This window comes from Nelusetta ayraudi, unplaced genomic scaffold (genome assembly GCF_046127955.1).
Source record: "Nelusetta ayraudi isolate G7.1 ecotype Tasmania unplaced genomic scaffold, CSIRO-AGI_Nayr_v1 ptg000002l, whole genome shotgun sequence".
Lineage (NCBI taxonomy): Eukaryota > Metazoa > Chordata > Actinopteri > Tetraodontiformes > Monacanthidae > Nelusetta > Nelusetta ayraudi.
Genome location: NW_027466052.1, coordinates 8,461,909 through 8,483,451, shown reverse-complemented (window position 1 = coordinate 8,483,451; position 21,543 = coordinate 8,461,909). Strand labels below are relative to the sequence as shown.

The following is a 21,543-nucleotide window of genomic DNA, read 5'->3' as shown; positions in this document are numbered from 1 at the left end:
CGGCGCATGTCGGAGAAAAGGCCAATTAGAACGGAGGTGGCAACAAATCGCGGAGCTGCTGATGCACTTCCAGCCTCTGAATCCTTGAGCAAAAACTAAAGAGTGTCAGAGGAGAAAGAGCCAGGAGCTGTACATTGCAGTAGTGAGAGAGTGAGCCTCCTCAGCCCACCCCGTAGAGTCGGGCCTCAAGATCATCTACGCGTGGGCTGAGTGCCCGGGATCCGTCTATTGCCAAGAAGATCTCGAGGAGTTGGAGAGTGAAGTGGAGCAGATGTGAGCCAGCGCGGCGGCGGCAGCGTCCCTCCTCCTTCCTCCCTCCCTCCTCATAAACGCACCGGCATTGTTGTGCTGGCTCGGCTCTTCCTTTGTCTTAGCGCTGCTAAGTACTGGATAATGTCATTTCGCACCATCTGCCCCCAGGCTTCATTAAAGATACATGAATGGGCTATCTTATGAGGAACAGGTGCTATTGTTTGTCCCAATAGACCCGGCACTGAGGATCTGACTCGGAATACTTGAAGAGGAGCATCTGTAGTGATCAGTCAGGCAGACTTGGCTGAGGCCCCCGTCTCTGCCAGCAAGCACTCCAACAGCGGTTTCTGGGGGAACGTAGCCGCTCGCAACATGTATCATCAATTCCGATGACCTGATGAGGTCTGTGTCAGGCCAGCACGCCGCCTCCCTCTCAAGGAGACGCCAGCGTTTGAAAAATAGGCTCGAGTCACTGCTCTGCTGCCAGGAGAATATATATATATATATATATATATATATATATATATATATATATATATATATATATATAGAGTATGTATACATACATATTCAGTATGAAGGTGAACGAGACGACAGGAAGTGTCTATATATATTTATATATCATATTTTAATTACTTTCTTTCATTTTTTTATGAGTTTTTTGTGCACAAATTCAAATAAAACGTGTCCAACTGGCAGAAGTTGAGCAAGCAGGTCCAAAACACAGGGGGCAAATGGAGACGTACAGGGCATTACGGCGCTCACTTGTGCCCCTGTCAACAGCCATGTTCCTCACTGTCTGTTAGAGCCTCTAAAAACACCCAGGAGGGCTACAAAAAAAAAAAAGAAAAGAAAATGCTGCTGCAGGCTTGTCCTCGGGACCGCCTCAGACTTCCATGTATGGATCCTCTCTCCCTCTCTCTTCCACTCTCTTTCTCTTCTCCCACTCCTTGCACTAAATCCTGGCGACAATGAGAGTCCGCCAGGTTCGGTATCTTTTAACATGACGCACAAGATGCACCTTGGCTGCATTCTTTCTGTGATTCTGTGGCTGCTATCTTTCAGCAAGTTGAATCAAAACTTCTTTCTTTTTTTTTTTTCTTTTAACACAAATTACGTCCCACAATGAAAAATGTGCAGCAAAGAAGAATAGACAAAGCCGACAGAAATTGACTCCACACCTTCCACACTCACACATACCGATTGTCAATGAAGAATTGTCGCATGAATGAACATGCCACATTCAACATCCCCATAACTGCTGCTTTGCACACTTCTTACGCCATTCCATTAGGAATAAAAATACTCCGGCTCAAAAGACTGAATAATCAGCACAATTACTCTTAAACATTTTAATAAACTCACAAGACGTGAAAAGGCGCGAGACTCGCAGCTCACACCAACCTTTTTAAATACATTTTCTATAGGAGGGCTTGTGTAATTTCACTCGGGGCGTTAAGACTCCAGCTGTTGCTCTGAGACCTGATAGTTCACACGTTGTTCCCCTCACGCCGTGCCCGCCACTGCCTGCTTGAAGGAAACACCTTTTTTTTTCTCCTTTTTTTTAAAAAATTTTCCTGATGCTTTTTAAAGGGGTCGGGGGTGATCTCGAGGAAAGTCGGTAAGGCTGGAGCGCGCGCCGCAAAACTGAGAAACAGCAAAGTTTTAACTGGCCGCCCCTGTGTACACATCCCACTGGGTGTGTCGAGGTCGCCAAGAAAATTACCTCTGGGCTGCTCATACATTTGTCCTCAAAGAACAAGAAGGCAAAGAAAAGAAAATAATAATAATTAAATTAAACTTTTGAGGCTCACTCTGTAATTATGAGCCAGCCACATTCACAGAGCTCTTAATGCACTGGCAGACACACACATCGATCCAACGCCGATGCAACGGCGTTTGAATTTGTCTGTAGCTAATGGTAATCAGACAAATGAATCAATAGATCTGAAGCTCACTTTGATGCAGCAAGACCTCGGGCCCCTTGAAGGTCCTAATGTGGTAGACTGAGGCCCGGCCTGTACTACACCAAGTGGAGCGGGCGGAGGGGGAGCAAACAAACCCAAAGGTTTCAGGTGAACGACAAAAGAACCCTTGTACGGGTCACAGCCTTGGCCACTCCCCTCACTTCCTGCGCTTCAGAAAGCCTTGTGCACAAGCCTCGGCCGACAAAATTCAAATGCCGACCCCTGAAGCCAAAGATCAACAGTGTGCAAGCACCAGCCTGCAAAAAAAGAAAAGAGTTTTCCCTCTGAATTGTTGCGATTCAGCTTTGACTCTGACTGCAGTCCCTGTTTGCTCAGGTCGCAGTGTAGCACCACACATCCGTCATGCGTGCGTGCGTGTGTGTGTGTGTGTGTGGCTGGTCAGGATGAAGGGCGGCAAATCCAGACACTGAGTGAGTGAGGTCAGGCCATCCAGAGGGAATAACCAATAGATGACTTCTTGTTCCACTAATTCCTTACACAGTAAAACAAGCCTCTTTGGACACCAGCCATTCCAGTGTGTCTATATTAAGTCGCTGGGAGCTTGAAAGCAGTCGTCCAGCCCCTCCTGGCTTCACCCCCCCCACCTCCCCCACCCTGTCTCATCAGTGCGCTTTACTTACTCTGGAAGTGGGATGGAACTGCAAGCTACTGTTTGCCCAAAACACACTGGCTGCCGTTTACCCGGGATGTCTGCACGCTGCTCCGATTTATTGCAGTTGCAGTTTGACGCCAAAATGGTCAAATAGAATTGAGAAGCTTGTCTGAATTTTACATTTATTTAGGTTTTTAAAAAAGGGGGCTCAAATTTGGCACGTGGAATTTTAAATGCATTTGTGTGCATTTGAATTTTAAATGCATTAAATTAAATGCACACTCACACACAAATACAAAGGCAACTGCCGAAAAAGGAAAAAAAAAAACAATTTTTCTACATATATTTAATCTGAAGCTTCAATCTTGACAAAATCAAGAGTTGTACTTGCAAAAACATATACATATATATATGTATATGAGCCTTTTTTGGTGTGTGTGTGTGTGTTCAGGGGATTAAAGGCACTCTTGGAGGTGTGAATGCACATTTTATCCAAGGTCCGGCCGTAACATTGAGGCTTGTGGTGAACTGCTCTGATCCAGTGGGACTCCCTCAAACGGCATACGCAATGGCAGGAGAGAACGGGGACGGACGTAAACAAACCGGCGAGTCGGTTCGGCGCGGCATCATTATCCTGCGAGTTCATCCCCGCTGTATGGAAATCAGAGGGAGTGACCCTCCATGCGGGAGGGCGAGAGGGAGCTTGAGAAGAACATTAGATACGGGCCAGGCGGGCGGCACGCTGTGAGGTCAACAGAGTGGAAGTAGTGGAGGAAATAGAGGGAGTTAAATGTGTGTGTGTGTGTGTGTGGCTTATGAAATACTGAAGGTTCAGAACCTTGTGTGCTTTGGCAGCCGGGGAGAGATGCAGCCTCCCTGTTTTGGTCCTTGTCAAAGGCGGATCTTTGTGGTTTTGCAGCGAAAGCAGCTAAACGGGCCCACTGTGCTGGCCACAATTAGACCCTAAACTTCAATTTTGTCGGTTTAAAAAGTGACCAGCAGAAGTCTCGAATCCCGTTTTTAGAAGCCGGACCCTAATTTGTGTGACAGTATTGTCCAGGCTACAGCTGTGTTTCCCTCTCTCCCTCTCTCTCTCTCTCCAATACTCTGATCATGCACTGAGGCCTTGTGTTCGCCATTGTCTCGCAGCTGCTCGGGCTACACACAAAACCACAGAGTCCATTCTGTTGTTCGGCGGCGCCGACAGGTGCAGCGAGCGAGTGTGTGCGGACGGCAACGTTTTGCGCGGGCTGGGCGAGCGTCACGCGGAGCGGGAGGGAGAAACGGGGGATCCAAAGAGTGACGGTTGGAATGAGGCAGTTGGAAATAAAGGAAGCAACAAAACATTGCAATGGTATAATTCATTAAAACACAAAAGCTGTGCAGAGGAAAACGTTCCCCTCCTAGTGTCGGCTCAAGGAATGCTCGGACTCTCCTCCACTGCAAAACAAAAACTCTCTCTCTCTGTCTTTTTTTTTTTTTTTTTTTTTGCAGTGGCCATAGGCTGAATGCTTTGCTTTTCCACCCCGGTCCTGAGAAAACACGCAGCCTTTTTCTCACTGCCGGCTGCCCGCACACAGTAGCGCCTATTAATGAGGCTCCTTGTTCCCGGCCAGCGGAGCCCAGTGCTGCGGATGATGGCCGCGCATAGCCAATGCAAAGACAAAACGGTTTGCACAACATTAGCAGAGAAAACACAGCCCTCGCACAGGGGCAGAGGAAACTGAATCAACATCACAGTGGAGGATGTGTTCTCCCCTCAACTGATATTTTCTTTTACGAGGCCGAGGGCATAATGGATCCTAAGTGTGGACGCGCTGCCGCCCGTCGCCCGGGGAAGGTTTGTTTGGGTCGCGAACAGGTGCCTTCCTGTGTGTCCGTGAAGAATAGGCGCTCAGTTGTCGGGGATTATTTTGCGCCGTGCTTCATTTAAAAGGCAAATCCCTATTCCCCGGCGCCAGGTAACCTCGCCCGGTGTCAATTATTCTTTTGACTCGCGAGGGCCGTCGGTGGCCCGCGAGTCGGCGTTATAAATTAACCCGTCGTCCCGCCGCTGCTTTACAAACCCCTCAGGTGACTAATTTTAAGTACACCCTCAGGTGTGATTTCACACATTACAGCCGTTCGCGTGGCACCTCTCAGATGGAGCCTCTTAATTAGCGCTGCTTAAACTGCTGAGGTGTCTGAATACAAAGCCCGCTCGCGCACGCACACACACAAAAAAAAGGCACGGGGTTTTTATTGTGTAATTTGCATCAATAATGGATCCGTGTTTGTCTACAGAGCTTCCCCGCTGGCACACGCGCGCTGGCACGAGCAGCCATATGTTTCATTTAACTGCCTCTCGCAAGAGTCAATAAAGCTGCTAATCAGTTGTTGCGCGTTGCTTTCGTTTGATTCGAGGAATTATCAGTTGGTGTTGGTGTTTTGATTTTGTTTTAAAATCATCTCACATGATTTGAAAACGCTCGTCATTTTCACTCCGCCGCAGCAGCTCTTTTTTTTTTTTTTTCCCGCGCAGTGCGGCAGTAAAGTCAATGGATTGTTCATTGTGAAAACCCACAGAGCCCCGACTGTTCAAACAGGATCCCCCTGTCTGTGTCCCCGTAGCCAGAATTCCTTCCAATGCACACGCGCCATTTCGTACGGTCCCCTCGTTCCATCTCACTTCATTTGCCGACGGTCAGCGGGCGCTGCCGAGGCCGTTACACACCTCTCTGTGCACCATTAAGTTTTAACTGGTGGGGTGGTTGGGGGTGGGGGTGGGGGGGAGGAGGTGGTCAGTGGCGGGAGGAGGAGGGTCGCCGATGGCTTTATTGTTTAAATTCCTCCAGACTTTGTTTAACGTCAGCGTTTCCTCTGCTTCCTGACAAGAAGTCACATTTCATAACTAATTAAATTGATCCCCCCCCACCTCCCAACACCCCCCCCCCTCCTCCCTCCAGTCCACTAAAACGGCCTGATTGAAATTATTTGTATCCAAGTGTCAATATATTAAATCACGGGGGCTAATGAGCGGGGTCGCCGCTTTCTTTTATCTCCGCTCTTGCATGTGCACATCTTCATCAGCTAACAGTCTCCTTAAATGGAGGATGAACACGGCGGATTGAGGCTCCCTGGGCGAGAGCCAAGCCTGTCTGACGAGGCTGTTAATGCTCCCGCGTAATCCTACAAGGCCGCTAACGCTGAGCTCCTCAACACAAAAGGCAAATCGCCGGCGGGACGCGGCGCACGCTCACGTGCGCGCGCGTGTGTGCGAGCGCAGCCGAAAAGCGCTGGAGCGCACGCCCACACGCACACAGAGGCTCGATCGTTTCCACCACCTCCGCTCCGCCGCCGCCGTCGTCGTGTTATCACGCTAACTGTTCCCTTCTCGCTGCGCTAATTGGGGGGGACCCGCACACTCTCTTTAACAATGTGTATTTTTGCACCCCACCCCCCCAACTCCCTCTTCTCCTACCGCCAGTGCATTAATAACAAGTCTCATGCTGAGACAATCATTTGTGCTGGGAAGAAAACAAAAGCGTCGGAGGATACACCATTTTTGCGCTTTTTATCTCTGTGTAATTACCATAAAGGCCTGTGTTTATTTAAAACCCATCCAATTGATTTTAAATATTTACCATAATGTGGTAGTTTTAGAGCCTTTGCCTCTTTAAATGGCTCGCCAATACAGAAACAGCAGATTCATTTACTGCGCCAAATTGGGCAACAAGCACATTTCTTTTGCTAATGATGAGGAAGGAGTAACAAACGCTGGTGGTGAAGATGCGAAAGCAACTTGAATTGGTCCTAGTAGACCCAAGGAAGCGATGCACAAATATTAATTCAACCCAGCTGCATAAAAGATTCAACACTGACTTTGCTGCAAAGTACGATTGAATAGACTTTATCAGCCTTGTGAAATAAGAGATGTGGCGAAGGCCAATTATTCAGTGGTCTCTACTTGGTGACAGAGACTAAACAATGGCATTATTATCTGCCTTAAAACCGAGCCAAGACGAAGAGGATCATGCGTACAGTTAAGGAACAACCTTCAACATCTGGAGGCAATTTAGCCAAAAAACAATAAACCAAAAAAAACCATGAGACTGACTTAATAAAAGCTGATCATCAGGTTAAAGTACTATCAAAGACACAATGTGAGGTAATTAATTACAAAGCTTTTGTCGCATCTCTGACACATCTCGGGCTACGCGCAGCAACTTGCCCTCGTACGCCCCGTTAGAGAGAGAAACAGTGAGCCGACACCCGGCAACAAAAGAGTTCCAGCGAACTTGGAGGAGACGTTGTTGCTGATGACTCCTCGATTCAGGCTGCGGCTTCCGTTGTCCTCGGCTCCATGTCAAAACAAGCCCCTCAAAAGGCATCCTGCCCATTATCTATCTCATTATTGTGGTCGGCTAATTGCCAGCATAATTGAATGTCATCTTTAATCTTGGGACCTTTCGCATCTAACCATTGAACGTCCCCTACTGTTTCCTCACGCCATGAAAGGCTTGTGTGATAAAGGCCCCGAGACTTTGAAGTGGACAAGATATGCTGTCCTTTCTCCCTTTTAATCTTGTCTAGTCTTTTTTTCCCTTTTCCTTTTTTTCAAATGGCGCCGCCCAGACAGTTCTCTGTGTTTGTGTGTATGTGTGTGTGTGTGTGTGTGTGTGTGTGTGTGCGCGCTCCGGTGGGCACAAGGTTGTCGGCAAAAGCGCTGGTAATTTGCACATAACGCAAGGTTGTTAATTGTAAAGAGAGAGGACGGAAGATCACAGAGAAAAAGCAGTCAAGCGGAAAACATCCTTTTAACGTCCTAAAAAACACCAAAATAAAACTGGTGTTGGAAAAAATTATGTGTACATGTATAATATATATGTATAATATGTATATATATATATATATATATATATATATATATATATATATATTTACATATATATATATATATATATATATATATATATATATATATTTACATATATATATATATATATATATATATATATATATATATATATATATATATGTATATGTTAAGGGATGCACTTTTAAATGGAGTGCTTTGGATTAGCGCTGTCCCCCTGTTTCATCTGGGGAGCTGTGCCGTCGCCTGTCTGCATGGGGAAGATAAAGTTCACCCTGACCTTTCCCGCCAATATTTATTCTCTTGATGTGTGTATCAACGCGCGGGTCCCTGTGTGCCTGCGCACAGTCTCGGTGCGTGGCTGCAGGTTTCAGACGGAAGAGCTCGCGTCTTGAGGAACGCGTGTGCCGGGGGTCAGCGGTGACTCTTCATTGGTTAGTGGTGAAAAAACCCTCGATGCACCTCAATGATCAGCCTCAAAAGTAAACTTTTATGGAGACCAAAACTGTTATCACACTTTGTAGCCAAGCAGCCATCATCTGAGGCTTAATCTCATTCTTGGGTTCAATGAGGAGAGAGGATGGCCTGAGGGAAAAAGGAAAAGGAACCCTCCAAAAAACCTCAAGGTTTAACATTTGTTAAGCCCCTGACACTGCAATCAAAACAACTTGCTATCTTAAAACAAGTGACATTGTAATCCCGCCAGGACAAAGGCTAAATCTCTTTCCCTCTCTTGCCGATACAGATGAGAGGCGGATAAAAAAAGACGGCTGGCTATTCAGGAAGGAAAACCTTGGCCAGACCGGCCGAGCGCCTCGCCTCAAACCTAAAACCTCCATAACCCGTCACTTCAAAAGCACCTTGAAAGCGCACACACGGCGCGCAGACACCCGTCCCCTGCCGCCGCTCCCGTGGTTTTATTGTTTACGACGTCCACTGATGTGATCGTTTACATCATCAATACGGGACCCCAGCCGGAGACTTTCTCTCAGGCTCGCTGTCCCCTCCGGGACAAGACAGGAGGGCTTTGATGGCCCACGGGGTCTCCAATAAAGTGGAGTGTTCCCTGCCCGCTCACGGCGGAGTAACTCGATCTTCTGACGCCGCTCGCCGCTTTGTTAAAAGTCTCGCGGCACGCAGGCAGGAAACGTGTTGACAAAACTAATTAAGCCGAGGAAAAAAAGAGGAAGACGTTGAAGACAGTTGAGGGAGGCGGGGCCGAGGCAAGTAATGTGGAACCAAGCCGACTTTTAAGTTTCTTCCGTCCACTCTCTGAATGGAGTTCAGCCCACGTCTCGTTGGTTGGCGTTCGAAGAGATAAAGATGCTCTGCTTTTTCAAGATTTCTACGTTGGGTAAACGAGATCCAAAGAGCAACAAAGGGCGTCACCTGCATCTCTCTTAGAGCGTCTGAAACTGATATTTCCAAGTACAGGGTCGTTCACGCCCCCCCCAGCCGTCACTCAAAACTACGCACCAAGAGGAATTTCTCCACTGCCTTTAACTTCCTAATGAAAGCGAGGGCCTCCAAATGTGAGATGCATTAGGGCCGTTTCCTTACGCCCAATTAGCATAAGTAAAGAGTCCTCCATGGTGCGAGTGAACATCACCGTCGCCTGGATGGCGCGCAGGCCACTTCATTTTGGAGTGTTTTCAAGACACTCGGCGCTCCTCCTGAGTGGGGCGCGATATTATTTTTTGACAAGACTGTCCACTGTGGAAGCGAAAGGTCCTGGCTCGCGGCGTCACAAGAGCTCATTGACAGAAGGGCCTTTCTGCAGAAAAGAGCTCTTGAGGCGGCGGCGGCGAAGTCGGAGCGGCGGCGGCCCGTTTTTAAAAAGCAGAAGTTTGTGTTGCGATTAAGAAACACGCCGCCTCCTCCTGGAGGAGCTTCAGCGGCAAGGACGGAGAAAAAACGAAGGAGCGAAGGGAGAGACGCTGCGGCGTGAGGGAGGAGCGCTTGGAAGGGAGAAGGACGGGGAGTTGTCAGTTTTGAAGAACAAACACGGGAGGAGGAGGAGGTGAGCGGAGAGGGATGTGCCTGACACCAGAGCGCACACCCAGCAGGATAACGGGAGCCTCGCGCAGCCGACTCAGCCTTGACTGCCGCCACCGCTGACCAGCCCACGATGACTCCAGCGCCGTCCGGCCGGGTGGGGCTAAGCGGCGCTGCTGCGTGGGTGGTCGCTAACAAGGACGCGCGGGCTTAAAAACCAGAGCGGCGCGAACCACGGCGGCGACGCCGGGAGAGTTGAATGTGTGCGGGAGAACAAAAAATAAAAGAAGGCGACAATGTGAGATTTGCAGGTTGGGGCGTGGAAGCCGGCGAAAGCGAGCAACGTGGCCCCGTCTGGGAGCTCGACTGGTTTCAGAGGCGTTTACCAGCCTCTTTCATGTCCCCCACCTCCAGGCTCCTCTCCATCAACACCACTCGTTAGCAGCCCACCCCACCCCTCCTCCTCCTCTTCCTCTTTTTTTTTTGTTCATTAAGATCTGCTAATTATTCTCCTCCATATTTTAAAGCCCTCTAGATTACCAACAGCCAATTAACATCGGATGAGAGAGACGAATGTTAGTGTGACATAAAAATAAGAGATGAAAAAAGCAATCAAAATCTAAAACAGTTATTTTATTCTATTTTTTTATTTAGGTATTTTATGGAAGACAAGGTGACGAGAGGAACGAGCTGCATTTTTTTTTTTCTTTGATGGTTAAATTCTTTCACTGAAAGGACCGACTGAAGCCCAGACATTTGGAGACGGCGGCAGAGCTCCAATTACACCGAAGAGGTGGAAACGTAGTAGCAATCAGAGTGGAAGCTGCCGAGCGTCAGACGGCCAACAGAAACACAGTCACTGACCTGGATCTGCTGCTGGAGGAGGTTGATTTTGTGCTGCTGCTGCAGAAGCTGCTGCTGTTGCCGCGCGATCTGTGTGGGAAGAGAATCAAAAGGTGAAAAAAGGGGAAAACAGGCGGGAAAACCCCGGGGATTCCGGGTGAGGGCAACCTGTCGTGGACGGACGGATGAGTCAGTAACTTTATTGATTCCGTTGAGGGAAATTGTTTCTCTGAATTCTTCTCGTGGTTACACCTTCACGCGCGTGATGAGGGGATTCAAACCTATAACCTCTCTGCCACCACTTCCACCCCAATCCGGAACTTTACACATCGAGGCGCAAAATCTCTAGATTTGTCGGTCGCTCAAAGTACACTTTCTTTTTTTCGAGACCGAACGGACAAATTTCGTCCTGAAAGTTTCGAAAATTTGGGCGCCAGCCGAGCCGTGACGCTCCTCACTGCGGCGGTCGGCCCGTCTCGACATGCCCACTTCATTGAGCGTGACAACCTGGTTTTAAGTGTCATTTGATTTTCATTTTTGAAATATAATTACAAAGTGTTCACTGTAAGATATTGGCCGTCTGCAAATGTGTCAAGATTAATTTGTGCCGGCTTCCTCGCGAGTGTCAACAGTTAATTACTGTGTTGTGTCTTGACGGCTTGATGACATTGGAGCTCGCAGGGAGCTCGCCCCTCCCCCTCCCCCGCCCCTCCTCCTCCATACCACCACCGCCGCCCCCTGTCTTCCATTTCATTTCTCCTCTCCCATTTTAAAAATGAGATCAAATAATGAAGCGCCCCCTCGCTGTTCACTTGGCAGGGGGCGGGGGGCACCGTGTCCACAAAGCCTTTTGGAGTTAGGAGTAGTTTTCAAAAAAAAAAAAAAAGGGACGCCATTGATTGAAAAGAGGAATCAATACCGTTAATGTATTATTAGTGTACTATGACCAAATGCATCACTCGGAGGTAGACGGTCTATCTCTTCGCTCACCGCATAAAGGTCTGAGAGCGTGCAGAGAAAACTCTGAGTGAACTCCGTGCTGATAATTGACTCATAGCCATTAGGTTGGCTGCTGATAATAAAAGTGTCGCCCGTGCGGATAGTTTGTGTCCTTATTTCTTCCCAGACATTAACACACTTCATGGCCTCTGCTAATTTGCTGATTTGTACAATATGGCTCATTGGCCTGATTCACGTCGCAAATCTAATGCCAGACTTGTTCTAATAGGACTCAATTTATAAGATATAGAGGATTTCCACATTTAATACAAGCTTTAATTCGTACACTCCCCTGCATTTGTTAGCACAAGTCATAATGGCTTTTTCTTTTCTTTTTTTCCCCCCCCTCCCCACCACGGGGCATAAACGTGGGCAGGAGAGCGTGACGGAAAAATTACAGGCCGTATAGAACATAACATCTACTAAATGTAATATTATTAAAGCTTTCTACATGCGGGGGGTTTTTATTGGCATATTTCAAGCATGAAACCTAAAATGTGGACAGCGACAGTTTGTTATAAATGTATTAAATGGGGCTTTGCATGGAGAGAATGGGGGGGGGGCGGGTGGCTGAATAAACAAGATTTAAGGAGGACGTGGAATTACTGCTTGAAACAACTTGAGAGCACAAGGAAAATATGGAAGACGACAACAGACACTTCCCCCCAAAAAACCCAAAACAACACATCTTTTACTCGCAATGTGAAGCTACCGCTACTCCAAAGTAAGACAGGAAAAAAAAAAAAAAAAAACGCGTGCAGTTACCTGTTCCTGCTGCTGACGCGCCAACTCCATTTGCTGCCTCTGCTTTTCCATCTGCGAGGCGGCGAGCTTCTTCTGTTCATCGTGCGCGGCCAGGAGCTGCTCGCGCAGGCTGATCAGCTGGGTGATCATGGTGGAGAGCTGGTGCTCCTTTTCCGCCAGGCTCTCCGGAGTACCTGCAAAGAGCGGGGGGGGGGGAGGAAGAAAGGATTAGCGCCAGGTTGGTGCCTGCAAGAGAAAAAAAGGTTTTTGGCTGGGACTAGAGAGTCAGGCTGTTTGCAGGGATCCTTCTGGACGGCCTCGGCCATTGGTCGGCTCCCCCCCCCCCCTCCTCTCTATTTTTTTGCTTCTGTTTTGTTTCCCAAAGTGCCGAGGTTTCGCACAGCCTGCCGCTGTCACGTCAGCTGGTGCCGGTGTTCGCGTCTCTCGCCAGGGGAAAGGGAGTGGGGGGGAGGGCCTGGCTGTCAGGCTGAAGGTGACAGACTTGAGAAGTGTTGAGGCGGCGGCGGGTCTCAAAAGTTGCAGAGCGGCTCGGAGCGACGCGGCGGAGAACAAACCCCGGGGGCCAAATGGCCACGAGAGGCCCGTTAATCCCCGTTAAAGTGAGATTTGTGTCATCGTAAAGAACTTGGAATACTTTGATTTTATCGTCGGCGTTGCAGCCGTGTAACCAGTACGATTCCTACCCCCAGACTTCCTCCTTCCCCACTGTCCTCACGAACCCCCACCCCCCGGTCGGTCACATGACGGCATTGTGCGCGTGATGGAGAGAGCAGCTGTGCCGCACCGCCTCTCCCCCTCCCGCCTAATCAATGCTAAGTGATCCTACCATTGACTTACACCGCCAACATAATTGCCAGTGAGAGGCTAGACAGTAACTCACTCTCCTCCAACTGCACTTCAGTGTGACAAGCTGATCTGGGAAAGCGCACAAAGACCTGACAGCACGCGCACACAGAGCGAGGGAGATGAAAAAGAGGCAGCGATCTCCAGATAAGAGTACAGTAAAGACTGGCCCCGGGGCAGCAGGAGCCAAATTCTTTCCTGGGTGTCTTCCTCTCGTTTCCCCGGCCGCATCTGTCTTGAGTTTCCACGAGAAGCTCCCAGGGGCCTTCTCCACTCAAACTATTTTAATTTGACTAAACACCTGATTTATTTTATCTCTCCGATGAGGAAAGTCGTTTGTCTTAATAGGGCTTGTCAACCTCCAGAAGCCATTCAGGCCAATTTACTGGCAGGCTTGTCTGAACCTTGGTTGGCCGTGCTCCGCCTCCGCTGCCTGCTGCCGTGGAAGAGAGGCGTAGTTCTGCATTTATTCTATCTGGAAAAAATAATTTATATACATCACACTAAAAACCAGCTATTCATTCAGGTGCGTGCACAGTTTCCAAGGGCTGAACCAACTGGGTTTTCACCTGTGAAAGGCTCATCCTTGCTAAAGAAAATTAGTACAATCAGTGTTTTTTTTTTTCTTAACCTTCGGCTGCGTCCATGAAGGAGTCGCCTCTACAGGTCAGCAGCAAGAGGCACCAGCCTCTGTCACAACAAATCATGTGATCAATACTCTCGGGTGGCAGTAGGAGGAGCTATGGAGGACTAATAAGGGAAAATGTAAAAGTAAAAAAAAAAAACAGTTACCCAGGTGGAGGGTGACGTCTAAATCACTAATTTAGATGTGCAATAAATAAAGTACTGGCCACTTGTTTCACCTAATTAATATGCAGGGGAATCTTCTTCTTCTTCTTCTTCTTCTTCTTCGTCTTCGTCTTCGTCTTCTTCTTCTACACTTGAGCTGGTTGTGCTCTCACACCAAGAGGACGCCAACAGAGGGCCTTTTGTCTTGATGCTGGACTCAGATTGTGAGGCGACCAAACTTGTCTGTGTACATTCAGGGCTACCCCAATTTTAAACTTCCCAATCCAAACTTACAAATTAAAGGTCTCCTAGACGCAGCATTTAAAACACCTTGTTTGCCAACTCTAAATGTAAATATGAAATTTGTCTAATGACAGCATTGTGGGGGAAAAAATCAGGCAAATGTGTTTTTTGGGGGCGGGGGGGTGACTGGTATTTTTTTTCTTTCTTCCTTTCTTCCCTCCTGCCCTAAATTATGGATCAGCTTTAAAATGCAGATAAAACTTTTATTGTGCGGTTCAGAAGAGGAGAGGCGCGGTCTGTGTCTGACCGGCCCGCTGACAAAAGGGGCCGTTTCCTGCATATTGCATGGCTTTTAACAGCGGTGGGGCCGGGGTCTGCCTGTTAACATGTCTCCTCACATTGCACTTGCGACGGCAGACAGAGAGCCCGGAGATGCCTTGGCGCTACATAAACCCCAGCAGTCAGCCCGGGCCTAACATGTTGTGACACCCTCCTGTTAGACGACTGAGGCCCAGGAAGACAATATAGCCCAACACGATCCCAGGAGTCAGCAGTCAAGCTGTGCTGCAACTTTTTTTTTTTTTCCCCCTCTCCTCGTTTTCTCCCAGGCTATTGTGTTAACTCCAGTAATGGCGGCGGCGGCTGCTGCTCACTTTGAGTCCGTTCAGCGGTTACCTTTTCAAGATGGCTGTGTCTTTCAAATGTCACAAACTAGGGCAGAAAGCATCGACGGGTGACTAAATAAATGATAAGAGGAAAACAAGCAGAGCCATGGTTACTTGGGGAGGGATGGGGGGTATTTGAGCCTTGGGGTCCTCGGATAAAAGGCACTTTGTAGGGGCGCAATTTGTCCTGTCCAATACCCACATCTTCCTCTCTCTTGGCTCCGTCCTCTCTGCTCTAATCAAGCAGTCTCTAATTTGGGTTCCAAGTCCAGTACCGGAGAAAAAGAAGGAGGCTTGTTACTTTGAAGAGTCCCGAGTGAATAAAACAGATAAAAGATTCAGGCACAAAAAAAAGAGGAGGAGGAGGAGAGGAGAAGGATGGGGGGGGCGAAAAGAAAAAGCAAAGGAAGGGTGAGAGTGAAAAGTGGGAAAATCACAAGGAACACTATTCTCTCTCTCCCTCTTCTTTTGGCGGCGACAGCTGAGCCATTATGACCAGAGCACTGGAATTTCTTTGTCTTTCTATCAGTAAGCCATTGTGGGCGCCTCCATATGCGGCGAGCCCATCCTAAGTAAATTAGGACCTGCCTAAATGCTGCGATTGTACCCAGTTGTGTGCATACGCGCACGCGCGCACAGGACGGCACATTGCTCGGATGCCTCGTGCGCCGAGCTCCACCTCCCTCCCTCGCCTCCCTCGCCTCCCCCGCCTCCCCCTCCCCTCCGTGGCGGCCTCCTCAAGTGTGTGTGAAAGTAGACATGAGTGTGTACAGATGTGTGTTGCGCCCTACTCCAATCGATAAAAAGTACATGCCCCTGCGTGCACTCGGTGGTCATCTGACCCTTTGTCCAATCTTTCTGTGGGAAAACACAAAGAGCCAATTGAACGGCGGCTAATGGCATCTGTTGCGACCCTTTTTTTTTTTTCTTCTTCTTCTTCTTCTTTTTTTAGCGTTTAAAATAGGATTTCTTTTTTTTTTCCCTCCCTTCCCTCCTTCCGTCGATCAAACCTTTTTCAGAAGCGTGTGGCCGCTTCGACAAAAGCCTCAAACGGGAGTCAATGTTTTTCGACCAAACTCACTTCTGTGAGGTTGAATGAGGCCAGAACACTTTGGTCAGAAAAAGAGAAATGCCTCGCTGAGGTTACAGCGAGACAGGACACTAAGCCTGGGGGGAGGCGGGGGTGGAGGGTTGGTGGGTGGGTGCTGGTGGTGGTGGAAGGAAAGCTTCATGGTATTATCTGAACAGCTGCTGTGTTCACTTTCCGAGAACAGAACGGGATTGGCTGGGAAAATGGGATATAAAAGCTGTTAATCTTGCCAATAAAGCGGCGTTAACAAGCACGATTAATGTCACCCAGCGGCGGCAGCGACTCTCTGTCCCCGGGGTTTTTCCTCCCTCACCCCCCCCCCCTCATGCAGCAGGAAGCGAAGGTGAGTCCTCACTGGCCGTCGCCGGCCTCGACTTCAGCGGCTTCACCTTTTTTCAAAAAAACTTTTATTTATTATAACTTTGAATTACAGGCTTTTGAAAAGAAACCCATCTTTGAGCACCGGCGCCGTCAACTTTCTCTTTAATATAAATACTCGGATGGATGTGCCGCTAATTGAAAGCACCCTTCATGCACACCTGTTTTTTTTTTTTTTTTTTTTTTTCGTCATCTTCTTCTTATTTCCCCTCCTGCAACACCTGCCGAACACTGATGGAGGCTGATGTTTTGATGATGGCGGAAACTTCACTCTCGGCTATAATTATGCTAATGTAAAAGCGGCAGCACTTGGCTGTGACACTGGACAAGGTACTTCATCAAAGCCAAGATAGAGACTCGACCTGAGCTTATTACTTCACACGGGAAGGCCACCGACCCTGAAATTCACACTTGAGAGTGAAATGAAGCCATTGCAGAAACTTTTGCTTCTGTTCTTTTGGTGCGCCCAATGCGCCAACACACCCCCTCCCCCCACCGCCAACAACCCAACCCAGACGGAGATCCTGCAGGGAGGAGGAGGAGGATGCAGCAACGCAAGGCCGCGCAGGAAAGGAAAACAATCTTCCATCCTTCTATTCATCTCTTCTGGCCCTCGTGCCAATGAGTTTGACTCCGCTGCCCCTGGATTTTTCGTTTCTATTTTTTTCCCCTCTGGGGTAATAAAAAAAGAAAAAAAAACCTTTACACTTTTCAAGGTCCCTTCAATACAAAAACTGTTTAGCCTCCAAGACAGTGATGAAAGCAACAGCTTAGTGTTTGCGGAGCCTTGTGTGTGAATTACAGGCAGAGGCATAAAATACTGCAACGTCTCTTTCCAGCAAACATTTATTGAATAGTCCAAACTGCATGGCGCTCCGCTGAAAAAAGGATTCTTTCTTTTTTTTTTTCTTTTTCTTTTTTTTTTTTTGTCCTTTGACTCGACAATCAGATCTTTCAAAAACACTTTGTTGTCCCAGCGATGAGAGAATTGCTGTTTTATCTTCATGACCAGGAACTAAGTGGAATGTGACGGCCCCGTGATTTTGCGTCCGTCAACTAAATCTCGTAACTGGGCTCCAAAACATTTCTGTCTATGTAACATCCAGACGAGTTCAAGCTGTACGAGTTCCGTCCGTTTGATAGTTAACTGAACGATGAATATATATATTTTTTAAAAATCGACATTTACTTACAATCTCAACGTTTAGATCGCAGGCCGCTGTGTTTTTCCCGAAAATACGTCGCAAGGACAAAACGAGACGGTTGGCGGTGGAACCCAGCGACAGAAACCAACTCTCTCCTGAAACCAAACATGCACTGGAACAGATTCGCAAACACTCGGGAGGACAGCGCTTCCTTTTTTTTTTCCTTCTTCCTCCACCCCTATTGCCACAAGCCAAAATTCCTCAATTCATTAGAGGAGAAAAACACACAGTCCAACACTTTATACATTCATCTGGCAAATGTGGCCTGAGGAATAATGATTTACTGTGGCTCATATTTCACCTGAGTGCGCAGGGCAAACAGTTGACTGAAGTGTTATGTAGAAAATGCAAGCTGAGGCATTTTTTCTCCCTCCCCCCGAAGCGGAGCAACAGGGCAGATACTGTTTGTGCCCTATGTTATTATTTTTGGCTGTATATACATATATATATATATATATATATATATATATATATGTATATATATATATACATATGTGTGTGTATATGTATATCCATTTATGTATATATGTATATATACATATATATATCTATATATACATATATATATATATATATATATATATATATATATATACATATATATATATATATATATATATATATATATATATATATATACATATATATATATATATATATATATATATATATATATATATATATACATATATATATATGTATATATATATATATATATATATATATACATATATATATATGTATATATATACACACATATGTATTTGAATCGAAATTATTTATGTTGACTGTAAGCTATTCTTTTTCCTTCTTTTTCCATCCCAATCAATGGCGGCACATTATAGCGTCCTGCGTGGCCATGCATGTGTCGGTGCTCTTAGCGTCTCTCTCTCTCTCTCTCTCTCTCTACCTGCAGGACGGACCAGGTGATCCTGGGCAGCCGCCCTGGCCTCTGTCCTCTGGTCTGTTCTAAAGAGCTTTGACTTATCGGGCCGCCGCAGGGCCGCCTGCATGTGATGCACGCAGTTACCAGTCTCTAATTGATTGCGGCGGAGCGGCGGCTCTGCGATTTCCCTCCTTCACAGTCCCACGTACCCGCGGATGTGCACGTACAAATGCGAACATTTATTTTATTTATCCATTTTTTTTTTCCATTGAAGAGCCGCCGCTTTCCGAGGAAATGTTTGTGCGTTTTGCCGGCCGGGTTGCCGAGAGGGAGGGTGGAGAGTGGGAGGGTGAGGGGAGGGGTGGAGGGAGAGGAGGGCAGGAAGCCGGCCCTCAGCGGGAGAACTTAACCTGCACTGTGTTGAGAGAGCTCGCGCCCAGCGCACACAAGGCCCGCCCTCATCCCGCAGGGCGCAGCGTCGCGTTAATATTCACTCGATAACGCGCTCGCAGTTCTCGCAGCTAGCGCTGCTAGCGCAGTCAGAGCGGCCGGATCACGCGGCGGATGAAAGCGGCGTGTGTTTTTTTTCGTCTTTCTTTCTTTCGGAGATACAGATCTGTCAGGGCGTATAATTATAAATGTCAAGTCCAAGTCTGCAGGTTTTTCTCCCTCTCACTCACTTCCCCCCCCCCCCCCCTCCTCCTCCTCCGCCTGCTCCACCTCCCTCGCTCCTCCCTCCACCTTGCCTCCTATTATCTGCTACTTCTTGCGGTTTGGAGCCCTTCCAGATGGCCTGCCTTTCTTGCTCTGTGGTTTTGTTCGGGAGATTTTCATCTCCCTCCTCATCGTTCCTTACAGATTGACAGCTAAGCTCAGGTATGAAAACAAACAGTTAGCTCTGGAATTGACTGCTGAAAAGAAATCCACCGCTAATGCTCCTTCACAAACCCTCCTTTTTCCTTTTTTTTTTTTTTCTGCCCGCTCCTGCTAAAGCTAAGCCCTAACAACATACAAGAAAAGGCAGATGGGGAGCGGGGAGGTATGGGGGGGGGGGTTGAAATCATTAACCCCTTCCCAACACAATTTCTACATGTCTGGATTAAGCGCACCGCCTCGGCTGGATTATGCCGCTTGTTCCTTCTCACCCCTTAAAACCTCCAGGAGAAAAAAAAAAATCCAAGATGTCTTTACTGTGGAAACAAGGCACCGTGCCGCCACACACCCTGATGTCAATAAGCTATAATTAGCGATGAGTCATGTGTACGAGCTAAATAGCAGGTTGGGCGAGCAGACTTTGGGAAGCAAAGCCTTGATGTTGTCGATATAATTGTTTTGCTTTGTTTGTTTACCATACGTGTGCGTGTTCTCCTCAACGGCACAAAAGTATTCGGGGCATGTTTGAACACAGCTGCAGGAAAAGAATGCGTTTCTTTTTTTTTCCCTCTCTCTCTCTCTCTCTCTCTCCCAGAGAAAAAGCTTCAGGTCAAATTCTGTCGCACCTATTGTTTTTTGTTTTTTCTCCCCCCTCCACTTTTGGGGTTGTTTTGAAATCGTTTGTGATCACATTACTATATCCTCAGTCCATATTCCAACACCTGCAATTATCAGCCTTCAAAGGTCTTGGATGAACATTAAACGGTGGCGTCTCCAGAAGTGAGGAGTGATCGGCGCCGTGCGTGTGCAGCGTCACTCTGGCGCGTCAGAGTTGCACTCTTTATCTTCCCGGGATTTTTTTTTTTTCTTTTCGTTTCTTCCTCCCTTTTGTGATGTTTTTAATCTGACAATTAATATAACCTCTGATTCATATAACACTCTAGATCTTAATCATGAGGTGTTTTTTTTGTTTTTTTTTTGCTACCTTTGTTTGTATTTTAATTAGGCGGACCTTGTGCATCTCTAACCCTGGGCTCCTTTTTAATTGCCCATATTTACATCAGGCAGACATCAAACGTGTGTGCGCGCGCACACAGTCACACACACACACACGCGCACAGAAAGAGAGAGAGAGAGAGAGACATTTGTAAAGGGGGAGCACAAAGCAGCCCTTTGAAATGTCTACAGTCATATGAAATGGCATGCTAATTAAAAATCTGAGGCTGCCACTGGGATAGGAGAAGCATTTATATTGGGAACTGTGGTGAATAGACTGTCTCGTAACTCATCAACAGACAGGGGGGGCCATAGTGTTTATTATCGCGCTTCCTACCTGTTTACAGACCACCAAGTAACCTTCCCGTTCCCATTTATCAAACGGAAGAAATGCCCTGCCTGTAATTTAACAGAGCCGGCTTTCAAAAGGCTAAATCATTTTACACATTCTACCCGCCGCACTTTGATCTGCACTGCCACGCGGTTTAATAGGGCAGGTACAATGAATGCCGTTTCCCAGCCGTGATTTATCCCTTAATTCATTAGGGTTAGTGCCGGTGAAGCTACTTACTAGAAGTCCAACAGCCACAGTCTTGTTCCTCGATCTCTTATTTGCACTTTTTTTTTTTTTTTTATCATTCGCAGTATTTGTTTGTTGTTTGTTTGCCTTTTATGTCAACTTAAGACACCAGCACCATTATGCGCCCAGATGGAAATTCTATTTTGTCACGATGCGATCATAAAACGTAATATATGATCTGCGTTGGGGCAGTGGGGGAGAAAAAAAATACAGTTTGTTTTGTAGCATTGGTTGTTTTGTTGCCTGCTGACGGCTGCAGCGGAGAGCCGGGGCAGCGGCAGGCGGGCGGTTCTTATCAGCCAGCTGGTATTGTGCTCTCCTGTGCTGTATAAACACGGCGGCTCTCAGTAACAGTCAGTGCTAAGGACTGAGCAGCAGCCCTGCCCGGCCGCGGCCCACCTTCGCCCTGCCATAAACACAGACTCCGGGGGAGTGCTGAGTTATGCTCTGCCGTGCCGTGCCGGACGCGCCCTCCGCCAGCCGAGAGGCGTTCACCGTCCGAGTCGACGGTGGTTTCCACCCAGCGAGTCTCAGTGCTTCAGGCACCGTTGGGCCTCAGACCTCGCCGCGACGGCGGCGGGCGAACGGACGCACGCGCTAATGTGCCAATCCTGGGCAGCGGGGCAGAGAGACATGTAGGATGTCGGCCAATAAAGTGCTGACAAGCGGCGAGAGCCCCGGAACAGGTCTAAAAATGGCTGGAATC

The 21,543-nt window shown here is 47.7% G+C and overlaps 1 protein-coding gene across 3 annotated transcripts in view; it reads right to left on the bottom strand.

The window, feature by feature from the left end:
• Nucleotides 1-21,543, bottom strand: part of sox6 (SRY-box transcription factor 6) — a 127,992-nt gene that overhangs the window by 42,023 nt on the left and 64,426 nt on the right. For all 3 annotated transcript variants that reach the window (XM_076021837.1, XM_076021845.1, XM_076021854.1), the window contains 2 exons: nt 12,290-12,462; nt 10,547-10,615 (listed from right to left, as the gene is read on the bottom strand). In XM_076021837.1, the coding sequence (XP_075877952.1) occupies nt 10,547-10,615; nt 12,290-12,462 (242 nt within the window). The remainder of the gene's footprint in view (nt 1-10,546; nt 10,616-12,289; nt 12,463-21,543) is intronic.